General features: G+C 48.1%; 1 protein-coding gene across 5 annotated transcripts in view; it reads left to right on the forward strand.

Annotated features, from left to right (window-relative positions):
- The window catches only part of MYH14 (myosin heavy chain 14), a 105,532-nt gene that overhangs the window by 17,125 nt on the left and 75,408 nt on the right, over window positions 1-12,999 (forward strand). For 4 of the 5 annotated variants that reach the window (XM_066374083.1, XM_066374082.1, XM_066374081.1 and 1 more), the window contains exons 2-6: window positions 2,193-2,603; window positions 9,223-9,379; window positions 11,871-11,898; window positions 12,031-12,133; window positions 12,793-12,816. In XM_066374083.1, the coding sequence (XP_066230180.1) occupies window positions 2,196-2,603; window positions 9,223-9,379; window positions 11,871-11,898; window positions 12,031-12,133; window positions 12,793-12,816 (720 nt within the window). In that variant the 5' untranslated portion in view covers window positions 2,193-2,195. The remainder of the gene's footprint in view (window positions 1-2,192; window positions 2,604-9,222; window positions 9,380-11,870; window positions 11,899-12,030; window positions 12,134-12,792; window positions 12,817-12,999) is intronic. The other variant, XM_066374084.1, reaches the window with a different exon arrangement.

The raw sequence follows: 12,999 nt of genomic DNA on the forward strand, positions 1-12,999 counted from the left end.
TAACTTTTCTCTCAGCCTGGAAGGCTTTTCCTCCTGACATTCCCATGGCTTGCTTCCTTCATTTCTTTTAGGTATTTTTTCAAATGCCACATCAGAGAGGCTTTCTCTGGCCACTCCAATTAAAACTGTAACATCCCTCAACCCTCACATCCACTGTTCCCTGCCTTATTTTTCTCCTTGGCATTTCTCATTATTTAACATACTATATAATTATTTATCTTTTTATCTGTCTCCTGGGATTACAGCAACACTATTTGCAAGCCAAATGTATAATTTAAAATTTCCTAGTAGCCACATTAAAAAATTTGAAGTAAAAATTAATGTTAACGATATATTTTATTTAACTCAGTACGTCCAAAATGTTATTGTAACATGTCATTAAGGAGAAACCTGGTACATATCTTATACTTAGAACTCCATCTTCATTTGGATTCTTCATTTCAGGTGCCAGTAGCCACATGGGATTATTTGTATTTAAATTTAATTAAAAGTTGAATACAATTAAAAACTTATTTCCTCAGTCCCACTTGTCATATTTTAAGTGTCCAGTAGCCACATTGTGCAGCGACTCCCCATTGGATAATATAGGGCTAGAATGCAAACACCTTATGGAGGCAGGGGTCTTTTTCTGTCTTGTTCATTGCTATGTGCCTTGAACAGTGCCTTGCTTATTACATAAATATTTATATTAAACAAATAAATGGATAAAGGAGTGAATGAAAGAAATGAGTAAAGAGATCTATGGACCTGTTTTGCAGAAGTGTAAAAAGAGGTCTGGTGAAGCCTGACCAGTTGTGGCACAGTGGATAGAGTGTCGACCTGGGACACTGAGGTCCCAGGTTCGAAACCCAAAGGTTCCTGGCTTGAGTGCAAGCTCACCGGCTTGAGTGCAGGGTCCCCGGCTTGAGTGTAGGATCATAGGCATGACCCCTGGTTGCTGTCTTAAGCAACCATGGTTACTGGCTCTACTGGAGCTGGAGTACCCAGCTCAAGGCACGGGTAAGAAGCAATTACTGAGGCCTTGGCTGGTTGGCTCAGTGGTAGAGCGTTGGCCCAGCATGTGGAAGTCCCGGGTTTGATTCCCAGCCAGGGCACACAGGAGAAGTACCCATCTGCTTCTCCACCCCTCCCCCTCTCCTTTCCCCCTGTCTCTTTCTTCCCCTCCCATAGCCAAGGCTCCATTGGAGCAAAGTTGGCCCGGGCACTGAGGATGGCTCCATAGCCTCTGCCTCAGGCGCTAGAACGGCTCTAGTTGCAGTGGAGCAACACTCCAGATGGGCAGAGCATCGCCCTCTTGTGGGCATGCCAGGTGGATCCTGGTCAGGTTCATGCGTAAGCCTGACTCTCTGCTTCCTCTCTTCTCACTTCAGAAAAATACAAAAAAAAAAAAAAAAAAAGAAGAAGAAGCCTGACCTGTGGTAGCGCAGTGGATAAAGCGTCAACCTGGAAACGCTGAGGTTGCCAGTTCAAAACCCTGGGCTTGCGCGGTCAAGGCACATATAGGAGTTGATGCTTCCTGCTCCTCCCCACTTCTCTCTCTCTCTCTCTCTCTCTCTCCCCCCTCTCTATAATGAATAAATAAAATCTTAAAAAAAAAAAAAAAAGAAGAAGAAGAAGCAATTACTGAACAACTAAAATGCCACTGCTATGATGCTTCTTGTCTCTTTCCTTTCTGATCTGTCTCTTAAACAAAAAGAAAAGATAGCCTGACCAGGCAGTGGCGCAGTGGATAGAGCGTCGGACTGGGATGCGGAAGGACCCAGGTTCGAGACCCCGAGGTCACCAGCTTGAGCGTGGGCTCATCTGGCTTGAGCAAAAAAAAAAAAAAAAGCTCACCAGTTTCGACCCAAGGTCACTGGCTCGAGCAAGGGGTTACTTGGTCTGCTGAAGGCCCGCAGTCAAGGCACATATGAGAAAGCAATCAATGAACAACTAAGGAGTCTCAACGAAAAACTGATGATTGATGCTTCTCATCTCTCTTCGTTCCTGTCTGTCTGTCCCTGTCTATCTCTCTCTCTGTCCCTGTAAAATAAATAAATAAATAAAAAATAAAAAATAAAAAAATTAGAAAAAAAAGAAAAGATAAAAAGGAGGTCTGGTGAAGAAAGTGGGGCCTGCCTGCCTGCCTGGGGGATTCGGGGTGGGTGTGGAGCCCTCTTGACCTCTCTTCTCTTCTCTTCTCTTCCCTGCAGACCATGGCAGCGGTGACCATGACAGTGCCTGGGCGGAAGGTGACCCCTAGGCCGGGCCCCGTGCCCGAGGCTGCCCAGCCGTTCTTGTTCGCACCCCACGGCCCGGGTGTGGGTGTCGGGCCTGGCGGCTCGGGCACCTCCCCGCAGGTGGAGTGGACCGCACGGCGCATGGTGTGGGTGCCTTCCGAGCTGCATGGGTTCGAGGCGGCAGCGCTGCTGGACGAGGGCGAGGAGGAGGCAGAGGTGGAGCTGGCGGAGAGCGGGCGACGGCTGCGGTTGCCGCGGGACCAGATCCAGCGCATGAACCCGCCCAAGTTCAGCAAGGCTGAGGACATGGCAGAGCTGACGTGTCTCAACGAGGCCTCGGTGCTGCACAACCTCCGCGAGCGGTACTACTCCGGCCTCATCTACGTGAGTGGCCTCCTGCCCGGAGGGTATTGTTCAGGACGGAGGGCATTGTGCGGGACGGGGAGCTGGGTGTCAGCACCCTCACTTGAATTAACCTGAGGTTGTTGATAATCTTTTTTTGTGTGTGGCAGAGAGAGGGACAGACAGACCGGAAGAGAGAGAGATGAGAACATCAATTCTTCGTTGTGGCTCCTTAGTTGTTCATTGATTGTTTTCTCATATGTACCTTGACCGGGGGGGCTACAGCAGACTGAGTGATCCCTTGCTCGAGCCAGCGACCTTGGGCTCAAGCTGGTGAGCCTTGCTCAAACCAGATGAGCCCGCACTCAAGCTGGTGACCTTGGGGTCTCGAACCTGGGTCCTCCACATCCCTGTCTGGCGCTCTATCCACTGTGCCACTGCCTGGTGAGGCTGTTGATAATCTTTATCCCATGTCGTGTGACTATTTCCGTAGTTAGTTGCCAAATGATAAATTGTTGGATTACCAGGACTGCTTCGGACCCTATTGGGGGTGCCCCATAGTATTATACGGTAGATGTACCTTATTATTTTCCTAAAGTAGAAAAAATTCTGAATTCTCAACCTTAACGCGTCCGTCGTGCTTTGAGAAAGGGCTGTGTGTCTGTAATAATGATTAGTGAGAACCACAGAGTATGGAAAACCACATGCCAGGCTCTGTGCTAGATGCCTTCCGTCTCTTAATTCATTGCCGCTTACCTTACACAGGTGGAGTCTATTATTATCCTCATTTTGTCTAAAAGGAAACTGAAGCCCAGAGAGATTTAATAATAATACAAACTAACATTTATTAAGCATATACTAGGCACTCTTAAACATATTGTCTTATCGGGGTGGGTGAAAAGAATGATCATAGCAGATTATAATTAAACAATACATTACTTCAAGGACATAAAAACTAATGAGAACACAGCTTACATAAAAAATACTCTATATTGTCTCAATACATCTTTACAATTATAAAGCATTTTATAGACAAAGACACCGACGCACAGAAAGGTCAGATTCCTTGACCAAGTTCATCCAGTTGGACAAGGCAGACAGGCAGTCCAGCTCCAGGCTCTACCGTACTGCCCAGGCCTCTGAGGAGGAAGACGGGATTGACGATAGTGAGGTTGACTGTGGTAGGCATTTACTTACTATCTCTTCACGTTATATAATCTTTGCAGCAAACAGATGGAATAGGGCAGCGATTCTTAACCTGCCTTCATGTTAAGATCACCTGGGGAATGTTTGTTTTTTTGGGTTTTTTTTTTATTTTGTTTTTTTTTTCTTCTTTTCCAAGTGAGAGGAGGGGAGATAGACTCCCACATGCGCCCTGACCAGGATCCACCCAGCAACTCCATCTGGGGCTGATGCTCTGCCCATCTTGGGCCATGCTCCCAACCAAGCTATTTTTAGCACCTGAGGGGGAGGCTCCACAAACCCATCCTTAGCACCAGGGCCGAGACACTTGAACCAATCTAGCCATGGCTGCAGGAGGGGAAGAGAGAGAGAGAAGGGGGAGTGGAAGGGGTGGAGAAGCAGAAGGTCGCTTTTCCTGTGTGCCCTGAATGGGAATTGAACCTGGGACGTCCACACACAAGGTCGATGCTCTAACATTGAACCTACTGGCTAGGGCCAGGATCACCTAGGGAATGTTTTTTGAAAATACCAACATGAGTCCCACTCCAACCCATTTAAATCAGGCTCTCTGGGAGTGTGACAGGGTATTTGGTATTTTTAATAAGCTTCCAGGGTGGTTCTAATGGGCAGCCAAAGCATTATTAAGAGCAGACAGGGTTAGAGAAATTGACAAGGAATGTCGACAATAATAATGAAAAATAATAGTGGGTGGCCAGCAAATATTTATTGAGCACTTACGATGTGCCAAGTACTGTTCTAAGTGCTGCTTGTGGGTTATCAGCTCGCCTCTAGGCCAGAGACTGTTGTTATCACCTGATGTTTAGGAATGTTAAGTAATCCAGGTCACAGGTCACATAGACAAGAAGGAGTCCTACCAGGATTTGAACACAGGCAGCTGGCCCTAGAGTTGTGTTCTAAACATCAGCTCAGAGGGCTGGGGTCTCACTGCCTTGCTCCTTTAAATTGGCCCCACAGGAAAAATCATAAAAATACCTAGCTAAAAACCTAAAAGTCAAAGTGCTGGTTTTATAGTTTATTAGAAACTACAAAACCTCAATGAGAGTGATAAAAAAATTTTTTCAGTAAATGATATGATATATTAAAAATAAATAAACAGGCCCCAATATCCACCCTGTTAAGGGCCACAAAGCCCAAGATGAGATTATTTTGATGAATTCTGGCTCCTGTTTGGGAAGGAAACAGGCTGTAAGAGGGTCAGTGGCTGGCTCACGGCACCTTAGCTTGTGGTGGCCGACGTGAGATTTGAATTGAGGGCTGTCCCACTCTGGATGGGGTTGGCACCTTCTCCAGGCTGCAGTGGCCCCTTCTGATTCCCCACTCACCTTTCTAAGCCCTGGGAAAGAGGCCTCTGCCCAAGCCTCTCCCCTGCGTCTCACCAAAGGCAGGAAGATCAGAGGGACACCCAGAATATCCAGCTACCCCTTGCCTTTTATTTATTTATTTTTTTAGTGTGTGTGTGAGAGAGAGACAGGGACAGACAGTCAGAAAAGGAGAGAGATGAGAAGCATAAATACATATTTGCAGAACCTTAGTTGTTCATTGATTGCTTTCTCATATGTACCTTGACCAGGGGACTCCAGCCTAGCCAGTGACCCCTTGCTCAAGCCAGCAACCATGGGATCATGTCTATGATCCTACACTCAAGCCAGATGAACATGCGCTCAAGCTGGCAACCTCGGGGTTTTGAACCTGGGTCTTCAGTGTCCCAGGCCAATGCTCTATCCACTGTGCCACCACCTGGTCAGGCACCCTTTGCCTTTTTAAAAAAATTTATTTTCCATAGAAAGAGAGAGAGAGAGAGGAAGGGAAAGAGAGAAGAAGGAAGAGAGAGGGGGGGAGAGAGAGAAGCATCAGCTCATTGTTTCACTTTTTTGTTCCATTTAGTTGTGCACTCATTGACTGCTTCTCATAGATGTCCTGAGTGGGCCATGACCTCTGGCGTGCCAGGTCGACGCTAGACCAGGGCCATCCTTTCTCTTTTAACAAATGCTCTGAATACTCACAGCAACCAGGTAGCAGCAAGGTATCTGCTATCATCCACATTTTTCAGGTGGGAAAACTGAGCCTCAGAGAGGGGCCAGGCCTTGGACAAGGACCCAGAGCTAGGAACCAGCTAACTGGGGATTATGAACCCAAGTCGTCTACTCCAGCCCTCACGTCCTATCTGCTGCAGTAGGAAGAGAATTGGGAAAGTTCAGGGGGGAAAATGGTGAGGCCTGAACTTAGGCTGTGGCCTGGGAACTAGAGAATTGGAGTCTGACAAATAGAAGTGAGGTGGAAGATTCCAGAAATTCAGATGGGAAGTGAATCAGGCCTTAATTATAATCATTAGCACTTATTGAGGGCCTGATTTCTCAATGGGTGCTGTTCTAAACTTCTTTACACTATGAACTTGTGGACCCTCCTCTTCATAAGGCTGTGAGATAGGGATCATCACCTCCTTTTCCCAGCTTGGAGAGGAGAAGCATTGGCCCAGCAGAAGTTAACAGCTAATGTGATATTCACACTTAGTGTTCAGGGGCCGATGCTGGGCTCTGTACATGCAACACGAGCTTGTGGATGACTCCCAGCGTCCCTGTGTGGTAGTGCTGTTCCATCCCCATTTGATGAAGAACTGAGACTCAGAAAGGGTGAGGTGTCTGCTGAAGCCACCCAGCTAGAAGATGTTAGAAGTGCAGCTCAAGCTGTGCCCTGCTTGTTAAGCACAGGCCTGTGCTTAATACATATTTGTTGACTGGCCACTGGTGATGGGAAGGTAGTGTTGCCTCATGGAAAGTGGGGCTTCCAGTACTGCCAGAAACCCAGTTTCTGCCTCTAACAAGCTATTTGGCCTTGAGTCACTCGGGGTCACTGTCCTTCACTGGCACTGTTGGGGCAGACAGGGCACCATTTGTTGAGCACTGTAAGCCCCTCGCTCTGTGGGACACTGGGAGATGCATCATGAGCCTTTGCTTTTGGAATCCTTCCAGCTGCATTTTCCAGGGATGGAGACTGGGGCTCAGAGAGGGCACATCCCTTGGGTAAAGTCACACAGCTAGAAACCCAGGCTGAGGTGACTTTGAAGTCTGAGAGAGACCTTAGCTCCCAGGTGGGATGGGTAAGTGAGAGTCTGGGCACCCATATTTAGAGTGCCTTTATGGGCCCCGCCTCAGGCTGGCTGGTTTTTATTCATTACCTGCCTTAATCCCCACAGCCTCTGTAATGAAGTGGGAGTGTCAGCCCCAGTTTCTCCAGGAGGAAACCAAGACCAGGGAGAGTCCAGGGCTGAGAAGAGGTGGAGGCGGGAGTTAGACCCCATGGGTCTGCCTTCAGAGTCCTCAGTGCTGGGACAGCCACTCAAGACCCTTCCAGCCAGGGTTCCCCAGCTATGCTCCAGGGACTCGGGTATCCCCAGACCTCCCTGGGTGCACCAGCCTTTGCCCTTTGCCCCCTGGCCTTGGCAGCCAGCTCAGGTTCCTGTTGGGGTGTCGCCCAGGCAACAGGGTGTGGCTGGCAGGATGGGGCTAGGGTGGAAAGGTGGCATGGGGAGTGGGTTTGTCTGCCAGCCAAGAGTGGGGGCCGGGGCGCCAGCAGCCATGAGATACCCTCCCAGGGAATGTGGTCTGGCCGCCCCGCCCACTGAGAGGGCTCAGCTCCCGGGAGCACCCAGCAAACCGGTTGCTCTGCTCTGGGCTGGCCACCTATCCTCCCACCGTTAAAAGGTTGGCACCTAGGAGACAGGCAGCCTCTGGTAGCCACACCCTGCTCCATTGGAGAAGCACAGGCTGTCAGGGAGTTTAAAGCATTTCTGCTGCTAACCAACTAAGTAACCAGCTAGCCAGCTAACTAGTTGGCTAAGTAGCAAACTGGTATAATAGTTAACTAGCTAAGCCACTAAATAGCTACCTCTCGCCTGACCTGTGGTGGTGCAGTGGATAAAGCGTCAACCTGGAAATGCTGAGGTCGCCAGTTCGAAACCCTGGGCTTACCTGGTCAAGGCACATATGGGAGTTGATGCTTCCAGCTCCTCCCCCCCGTCTCTCTCTCTCTCTCTCTCTCTCTGTCTCTCTCTCTCTCCTCTCTAAAATGAATTAAAAAAAAATTGAAAATAGTTAACTCTCTGGCTAGTTGAGCTTGTTAATTGCATCTAGTTTAGCTAATTGGCAATCTGGGTTAGTTTAGCTAGGAAACCAGCTAGCTCTCTCATTGTCTAACTATATCTGCCCTGAGTGCCTGTTGTCTACCCAGTGCTCTGGATGAAATGGAACAGTTCTTAAACTGTCCCAGCATCCTGAACCCAGGCCTAACGGGTGTGTAGACAAATTCAGGAAGTCTGTAAACTTGGATGCAAAAAAAAAAAAAATACACCTTAATCCATACACTGGAACCTGAAATTTAGCATTTCCTCTAATAAGAGTAGATCATAAGTTTGAGAGCTAGTGGTATAATAGACAATCTACAATATACCTGGTTTATACAACAATGTATTTACATGTCATGTTTTTATATTCACATTATATATTTGTACTTAAACATAGGCTATACTTATTTGGTTATATAAGCTAACTGGTGTAAGCAGGACCTGTGAGTCTGTTATTAATAGAGACCACAGAATATTCCTGTTGTGTTTCAGTTGCTCTTGACACGGTGAGCACCTGTCCTGAGAAAGTCTGTGTGTACTCAAGCAAGTACGTAAAAATATTCCTCTTCCGTCCCATTCAGTGGTCACAGTTCTCGCCTTGTTTCCTGTCACTTGATAATGTTTGGAGATCATTCTGTACCCATATGCTGAGAGCGTTTATAGGAATCCATCGTACAAATATGTATTGAGGTGATTTCCAGTCTTTGCTGTTATAAAGAATGCAGCAGTAGCCTGACCAGGCAGTGGCACAGTGGATAGATAGAGTGTTGGACTGGGACACGGAGGACCCAAGTTTGAAACCCTGAGGCCGCCTGCTTGAGCACAGGTTCATCTGGTTTGAGCGCGGGGACACCAGCTTAAGCCCAAGGTCGCTGGCTTAAGCAAGGGGTCACTCCATCTGCTGTAGCCCCATGGTCAAGGCACGTATGAGAAAGCAATCAATGAGCAATTAAGAAACCGCAATGAAGAATTGATGCTTCTTATCTCTCTTCCTTCCTGCCTGTCTGTGCCTATCTGTCCCTCTCTCTGTCTCTGTCACAAAAATAAATAAATAAGTAAAAAATAGAATGCTGCAGTGGGTGAACGTGCACACTCTCCTTCCATGCATGTGTGAATCCAGGTGGTGACAGGCTGTGACCCAAGTCTGGCTGGCTGCAAAGCCACACTCTCTCTCAGGGTGAATCCTCACCCACGCAGCACTTTTGTGCAATTTGGAAAGATTCTCTGCTACCGTGTTTGTAACAGATGTTCAAATCGACATGGTCACAGTGTGAGCGGCAGCCCCTTTGAAGGATGTCCTTGTGCAGCTGAGGCCCTCTTCCCTCTTGTCCACTGCAGACGTACTCTGGCCTTTTCTGCGTGGTCATCAACCCATACAAGCAGCTCCCCATCTACACGGAGGCGATTGTGGAGATGTACCGGGGCAAGAAGCGCCACGAGGTGCCGCCCCACGTGTACGCGGTGACTGAGGGGGCCTACCGAAGCATGCTGCAGGGTGAGTGCCTGGCTGGCGCTGGGGAGCTGTCCCTTCTGTGGGGGCTGGGCTGGGGGTCGGGGGTTGGGGATCGGGATCAGATGACAGGCTCTGGGAGGCTTCTGTGTGGGGCAGGAGGGAACACAGATGAAGGACTGAGTGGGCGAGGCTCTGGCTCCATCCAGTCAGGCCCCTTTTTTATCTGCCTCTGTGTTCACCCCTTTTCTCCACAGGTACCATTTTGGGGCCAGTTGGTGCCAGGCTTCTGCCAAAAGTCTCTTGAGACAGTGATTCTTAGAGTGTTCATTCATTCAACATTTACATTGTTGACACAGTCTATGTTGTCGTGGGGTCAATAGCAGCCTCTTACATGATGGGCAAATGAGGGTGCTGTGCACAGCCAGGCAACTTGCATGCTGCACAGGGGTGTCTGTTAAAAGGGCTGCCATCGGCCCTGGCTGGTTAGCTCAGTTGGTTAAGAGCGTTGTCTTGAAATGACAGGGTTGCAGGTTCAATCCTGGTCAGGGCACACATGGGAAGGAACCAATGAATGTATGACTGAGTGGAACAACAAATGAATGCTTCCCTTCCCTCCACTCCTCTCTCTCTCTTCCTCTCTCTGTCTCTCTAAGAGTCAATCAATAAATTTAAAAATAATATTAAATCCTGGCTGGATAGCTCATTTGGTTGGACCGTTGGAGTGTCGTTCCAGAGCACAGGTGTTGCTGGTTTGCTTCTCCTGTCAGGGAACATATAGAAGCAGCTTGATGTTCCTGTCTCTCTCTCCCTGCCTATTTCATTTTTTTTTTTAGGTGAGAGGAGGGGAGATAGCAAGGCAGACTCCCACAAACACTACGACTGGGATTCGCCCAGCAACCCTTTCTGGGGTCGATGCTCGAGTACTGAGCTATTTTTACTGCCTGATGCTGATGTATTCCAAAGGAGCCATCCTCAGCGCCTGGGGCCACGCTCAAACCAATCAAGCCACTGATTGCAGGAGGAGAAGAGGGAGAGAAGGAAGGAGGAAAGGGAGAGAAGCAGATGATTGCTTCTCCTGTGTTCCCTCATTGGGAATCAAACATATACTGGGACATCCATATACTGTGCCGATGCTCTATCCACTGAGCCACCAGCCAGGGCCTCAAAACATTAAAATAAAAAAATTGTTTCTAATGATGGGTGCTGCCATTCACACCATGATGAGTAAATCAGTCCCAACAAAATTACATAGTTCGCATATAATGTGCTCATTATTTATTTTTATATATATATGTATTCAATATTTTAAAATTTATATCTTTCTATCAAATTACATATAATAGTATTCAGCAGCATATTTATATTGTATGTGGTATACTTACATCATTTAATATATGCTATGTTTCTAAGGTGTATTATAATAATATATGAAATCGGATAATGCAGTGGTTCTCAGAGTGTAGTCCCCTCACCAGCAGGACCCACTGCACCTGGAAACTTGTCAGAAATTCAGACTTGGGTCCCAGACCTGCTGTGCCAGACACTCTGCAAGGGAGGCTCAGCAGTTAGTATTTTCACACGACCCCCCGCATCCTTCTGGAGATCCTGATTCAGGCTCACCGGTATAATAGACAGTCTATAATATACCTGCTTTATGCAATAACATTTTTTTTTAATTTTATTTATTGGTTGATTTTAGAGAGAGAGAAAGACTGATTTGTTGTTCCACTTAATTATTCATTCATTGGTTGCTTCTTGTATGGGGATCGAACCCACAACCTTAGCGTATTGGGGGGACACTCCAACCAACTGAGCTACCCGGCCAAGGCCCCAATGGGACATATTTTGTTATCATGTTTCTATATTCACATTATAAATGTCTACTTAATCATAGGTGACATTTATTTGGTTATATAATCTAATTTGTTATACATATATATATTTTAACAATCCCAGTTATTATGTCTTAGGAACAAATGCACAATAAAATAAAGTGAGTGCCTGTTCCGCACCAAGCGCTTTTCATGGATTAACATATTCAACCTCACAGCAACCCCATGAAGCAGGGGAGCTCATCTCCCTGGCTTCTTGATGGGGAAACTGATGGAGTCATTGCCCATGGTCCCACTGATGGGGGGGTAGCTGAGGTGAGATTTTAACCCAGAGTCCCCAATTGCTGCCTTGCTGGGGCCCAGGATCTCACTCTAATTCTTTGGATCTCATATGGTAGCATGTGGTAGGGGCTCAAACTCAAGTTTGTTGAATAAATTACATGTTGTTCAGTTGGAGTTCATTGTCTTCTTAGGTGAGGAAACCGAGGCTCAGAGAGGGAGCGCTGCTCTCCCAGGGTCACACAGCAAGTGAGACTGAGTTGGGTGGGGTATTAGAATCCAGGGGGGGGGGGTCACACATCAACACCCAAGCTTTCTCTTGTCCCGTGGGAATGATTTTGAAAAGGGAGTGACCCTCATAAGAGGCACAGTCCTGCAGCAGAGACCTTCCCAGGTGACATGTTCCCCTCTATCCCCTACAGATCGTGAAGATCAGTCTATTCTCTGCACGTGAGTAATCCTGAAAGGCTTCCTGATGGAGGGGGAGCCCCAGATGGATGTGGCTTTCTTTGCAATGGGTGGCGCTTACCTGGAATCACTCCTGGCTTCTCTTGCTTCCCCTTGTTTCCTCACCCCCTATAGTGGGGAGTCCGGAGCTGGGAAGACAGAAAACACCAAGAAGGTCATCCAGTACCTCGCCCATGTGGCATCATCACCAAAGGGCAGGAAGGAGCCGGGCGTACCGGTAAGTGACCTGCCTTGGGACACAGTCTAGACCCTGTCACCAGCAATGCCCCCTCCATCTCAGGCTCTGCTTTCCCCACCACTCCCTCCCTTGTGAGGGGTCATAGTTACGAGTCTATTCCTGGCTTCCCATGCTTCTTGTGCACCTATTATATGCCTCATATAGTACGGGGGGGGGGGGGGAGCAGGTGAACAAAAAGTGCAAGGGCCAGTTTTTGGCCTTTTTGGCCTTTGGAATAACAGTAGGCACGTAGTAAGTGCTTACATTCCAGAGCACCTACTATGGGTCAGGCCTAATTTGGGTACCTGCAATGCTTGGTAGTCTTTGTAAGTGAGCATTTGTATAGTGCTTGTCCCTTTGCTCACATTAATTTAACACACCAGTGAGGTGGGTGTTTTCCTGTATCACAGATGAGAAACCAAAGGTACGGCTGGGGTGCATCGGTTTTGGAGGTTGCACACCCAGCAAGGGCTAGTGAGGGTTCCAACCCAGGTGGGTGGCCCCGCCAGGCCACCCCACTGCACATGCCCAGTTTCCCCTCGTCTCTCCCCTGCCCTGCCCACCGAGACCACTGGCTCACCCGTGTGTCTGTCCATGTTTCATGTGCCGTGTCCTGGTCCGTGTCCTGGTCCATGTCTCGTGTCCTGTGACTTCCTCAGGCCTCCACCAGCACCATGTCTTATGTGAGTAGCAGGGAATCATCTCAAGTCACACTGCCCTAACACCACCCAAGTCACCCTACCCCATGGTCTTCCTGGCAGACAGGGCCCAAGGCTGTGTGTCAGGGAGCCACACTGTTGCTTAAGGTGGTCCTACTAGGTGAATGCTAGGTCCTGCACTGTCATTTAATGCAAATCTACTACATA

This window comes from Saccopteryx leptura, chromosome 3 (genome assembly GCF_036850995.1).
Source record: "Saccopteryx leptura isolate mSacLep1 chromosome 3, mSacLep1_pri_phased_curated, whole genome shotgun sequence".
Classification (NCBI taxonomy): Eukaryota; Metazoa; Chordata; class Mammalia; order Chiroptera; family Emballonuridae; genus Saccopteryx; species Saccopteryx leptura.